This window comes from Populus euphratica, unplaced genomic scaffold (genome assembly GCF_000495115.2).
Source record: "Populus euphratica unplaced genomic scaffold, PopEup_1.0 scaffold131.1, whole genome shotgun sequence".
Lineage (NCBI taxonomy): Eukaryota > Viridiplantae > Streptophyta > Magnoliopsida > Malpighiales > Salicaceae > Populus > Populus euphratica.
The window spans coordinates 493,580-497,957 of NW_011500004.1; the positions used below are offsets into that span (position 1 = coordinate 493,580).

Genomic DNA, 4,378 nt, shown 5'->3' on the forward strand with positions numbered 1-4,378 from the left:
TAATAAAAGAAAAAAAATCAAAAGAATAAGAACTAAATTGAAAAAAATAATATACTATAAACTTAGATTGAATGGTGAAATTGAAGACTAATAAAACTTTTACAAAAGAGTAAAAAAAAAGTAGAAATCAAAAGAATAAGGATTGAATTGAAAACAATAGTATATGACAAATTAAAATTAAAAATAAATAAAAGTTTTATAAACGAGCCAGAAATAAATATTAAAAATTAAAAAAATAATGATTGAAATTGAAATATCAAAATTAAATAGAGTCAACCTATAATTTTTTGGGAGGAAAGAGAAATAAAAGGAAAAAAATAATAATAAGACAAATAACCTCATCACTATCTATATAGTTTAAACCATGACGAAAATGATGTGGCAATCCTTCTAATAACACAATAAAATTATAGATTTGGTTACTAAAAAGCATCACATATATCACCTAAATGGTGAACGTGTGCCTTTCCTACGCTAGCTAACTCAGAAGATGCACCAACAAAATTTTTAATTTAAATATTAATTAATTAAGTGAAAAAATTAAATTATTCTTATTGGTTATGGAATTTTAAAAAAAAAACCTATGTTAAAAGACAAAAAATATCATAAATACATGACTTATATTTTCTTAATTTCAAGAGTAAATATATCTTTTCATTGTATTTTAAAAAAAAAAGATAGAATTTTTTTTACTTTAAGTGTAATGTAATTATTTATTAATTTCTAAATTAAAAAAAAAACATATATACTCGGTGACAATCGGTAATGAGAAAAAATTGAATTATCTCCTATTCAAGCCATTTCTTTTTTTTTTCTTTTAAAGGCCAAAACCATGATTTTATTATAACAATGAATAATGTTTTTTTTTACCGTCTTTGTCTAAAGTGATGTTTACTATTTCTAGAGTTTTTTTAGTGTTGTTTGAAAGGGTCTTTTTGGGTAGAAAGATGGGTTTTTTTTTTTAATTTTGATATTGTGCAATACATCTTTTAGTTTTTTTTAAATAATTAATGTTAATGTAGTGTAGGTGTAGGTGGGGACAGAAAATTAAATTATTAAAACCCAACCAATCATCCATCTTGAAGCCAACTACCATTCTCATCACACACCAACGCCACCCTCGACGTATCTGGACCCTTCAAATCCAAAGATTAATAATATCACATTGGATACCTGCTCTGTCCAAAGCCCCTCAGAAGAAAACCCCCTGATTGATTAAATTCATATTCCACTACTATTCCTTCCTCCTGAAATCTCCACGATTTCTTTAGATTCTCTGAAATAAATGGCTCACTGCATGATCATTGTTCCTTTGCTTATCTCGCTTTGTCTGCTCCTACCTTCGATTCAAGCCTCCAAATTCCAGTACTGCGGTCTCTCCCTCTCTAAATCCACTCTTTCCGATTTATCTCAACCAAAATCTTGTTTTATTTTATTTTATTTTAATTTAATTGAATCTTCTTCTCTTTTTTTTTCATGCAGATAATAACAAGGATTATGACGTTAAAGTTAGCGGAGTGAAGATAAGCCCAAATCCGGTGAAGAAAGGGAAACCAGCGACCTTCACTATCTCTGCATCAACAAGTGACTATGTTTTTCTTTGGCTTTTGTTCTTTTTTGGATAATTTCATTTTGTTATTTTGATCGTTGAATTATAGTTAATTAATACAGGTGAATCAATTACTGGATTTAAAAATAAAAATATTTTGGATAATTGTAAGTTGCAAGTCTGATTGCTGAATTATAATTATTTAATTAATACAGGTGAATCAATAACTGATGGCAAAATGAGGGTCGATGTTAGATACTTCGGATTTCCTGTGTATAGTCAGGATCATGATCTTTGTGAGGAAACGTCCTGCCCTGTAACCAGTGGTAATTTTGTGGTGTCTCACACTGAAGAGTTGCCTGGGTTCACTCCACCTGTAAGTGATTTATATGCATTTTACATATATTTTGATGAATGTTATTGATTGGATATTGTGGATGTCACATCCGTGTGTTTGGAAAATTCTGTCGAGGATGACGTGATTATGGCATATAATCAGATGCTTTGAACTAAGCAACTGGCTCTTCAAGCTCAGCTGTTTTAAGTTTTTTGCAGCTGTGGGCAATTTATTTGGCATGTCAATCTCAAGGAGCATGGTTTTTTCAAGAGTGAAAACTGAGTCAAGTGAATTGGATGATGGGATATTGTTTCTTATAATATTCCCTTTTGAGATCTCTAAATTAGCAATCTTACTTTTGGGATTAATTGATTTGGTTTGTTTCCAATTCATTGCTTTGTTAACCCTATATGCCTGATTGTTCTTGCAACATCATGAATTTTAAAACCTCCATTAGATGTCATGAAATCCGTTATTATTTTCTAGAGCAAAATGGTGAATGGTACATAGAGTCATTTTTTTCTCCAATTATGATCTAGCTATACTTCAATCTCTGTAGCTTGTGGGTGCGCTCATTGGTGATCAGTTTCTGTGAAGCACTGTTTGATAGTAGGGAATTGTCCAGAATAACACCATCACAGCTGCTATCATCCATGAATAGATGTTTCTGCTGGACATAATGTTCCTTTTAAAAAAGCATTATTAGTTTAATGACAATAATGTTACTTTTCTGTGAATCAAATCCAACTCCTAAATTTCTTTTTAATGAAAAATTTATCAACATGTTATTTCTACTCTTGCTTGAATCTCTTTCTACTCCACCCTCACGTTTTTTTTTTTTAATTATCCTTCTTTTGAGTGTTTACAACATATGGAGGATAGACTATCCTAGCCTGTTTCTTTCCTCATTTCTTTTGAATTGTTGACTCTTTGATTCGAAATGGCTTTTGAAAGGTCTCTGGTTTGAATCACTGGATCTAATTTTATAGTGGAGGCAAGAAAGTGAGATCAATCAGATGAATGGATTTTGCATTTACCTGCCAATGTTTGTCATTTGCAGGGTTCGTACTCTCTTACTATGAAGATGATTAATGGAGAAAGTCATGAACTTACTTGCATTTCCTTCGGTTTTCGCATTGGTTCTGCATCATCCCTTTCTGATATTTAGGTGCCTTGAAGGCTTGCCTCATGGTCTAAGCACTGTCACTTCTGTATCCATGGTATATGCCTTTTAGCTCCTAATATTGCTACAATGTCATGATGTGTAATGCATGATTAAGTTCCATTTTCTTAATACGAGGATCAATTCTGTAGCTACGTTATTGAGAATTGTCAGTGCCCATTATGTATCCTTTGATGCAGTATGATTGCAGGATGATAGGCTATGTGCTCACTTGAACTTTGGGGTAACTTGTTTTCAAACGGATGACTATTGAATAAAACCTTATGCCATAGGGCACAAATGTAGGAAGGGAATAAAAACTGATGTTGTGATCATTGAAGGATCAACTATATTTGGTGCGAAATGACTGGTCTGCTAAAGAGAAATCAATTTTCTATGAATGAATAATACGAGAACACAGATTATTTGCTATGCATGTCCCTGATGTCCCCATGTGTGCTTTCAGACCTGCCTTACAGATTGGATTCCATGCGGCAAAATGCTTTCTGAGAGATGGGAAAAAAGCCCACTTTTCTAAATAACGAGCCCACTCTCTGGTGATTGTTTGGTCACCACATGACGAGGTCCTTTTCTCAGCCTTCGAGGTCCCAAAACTTCATTTTTTAACCCCTCTTTTTAAAAAAAAATGTTCTTATATCTTTTTAACCATAAAAATAACAAAGTTATGACTGGATACATTCATCAATCAACTCCGAAAACTAAATAAAATATAGTGCTCAGCCTATAAAACAGAGAGAGAGAGAGAGAGAGAGAGATCTTAATGACTAGTGAATTCATCTCGCTCAACCTTTCACCCCTTCCTGTACTCTTTAAACTCTGTGCTTCCTCCTTCGTTCTTTGTAAAATATATTATTTCTGGGTTTAATTGTTAGATATTCCAAGTCATAGTTTTGATGTTTGGGTATGTGTGCGTACATATATATAAACAAAAAACAGGTTTTAGGTCTAAAATCTACCTCTAACTCGATGGCTAGTTATTGACTATTGCATACAATTGCATGGGGTTTTTTATCCTTGAGATTTTCCGTTCAATTTAAAATGAATGATCCTACTCTCAACCCATTACAATTGGGCTTTTCTTACGTTCCATTAAGGTTAATTTGCTGACTAGAGTTGTTGCCTAGAGGCTAGAGGGTTCAGCTTTTCTTTTTGTCCTTTTGAATTACAGGATTTGTTGAAAGTGGGGCCAAAAAAAAAATGAATTTCCAGCACCATCAGTGGAAGGGAAAGGAAAGCTCCATTAATCAAATATGTTTATCCGTGTGATATTGAAGAGCACAACACCTGTGCTTCTGACACACCATATATT

General features: G+C 32.6%; 1 protein-coding gene across 1 annotated transcript; it reads left to right on the forward strand.

The window, feature by feature from the left end:
• Positions 1-1,140: 1,140 nt before the first annotated feature.
• LOC105141051 (putative phosphatidylglycerol/phosphatidylinositol transfer protein DDB_G0282179) lies at positions 1,141-3,285 on the forward strand. Its single transcript, XM_011048140.1, has 4 exons — positions 1,141-1,373; positions 1,483-1,584; positions 1,765-1,925; positions 2,947-3,285. The coding sequence occupies exons 1-4, from the start codon at positions 1,286-1,288 to the stop codon at positions 3,052-3,054; spliced, it is 459 nt and encodes a 152-aa protein (XP_011046442.1). The 5' UTR covers positions 1,141-1,285; the 3' UTR covers positions 3,055-3,285.
• Positions 3,286-4,378: the final 1,093 nt, after the last annotated feature.

Coding starts and splice junctions, on each gene's coding strand:
- LOC105141051 (XM_011048140.1), top strand. CDS start 1,286: ATGGCTCACTGCATGATCATTGTTCCTTTGCTTATCTCGCTTTGTCTG. Junction 1,374..1,482: donor CTCCAAATTCCAGTACTGCG/GTCTCTCCCTCT, acceptor TTTTTCATGCAG/ATAATAACAAGGATTATGAC. Junction 1,926..2,946: donor TGCCTGGGTTCACTCCACCT/GTAAGTGATTTA, acceptor TGTCATTTGCAG/GGTTCGTACTCTCTTACTAT.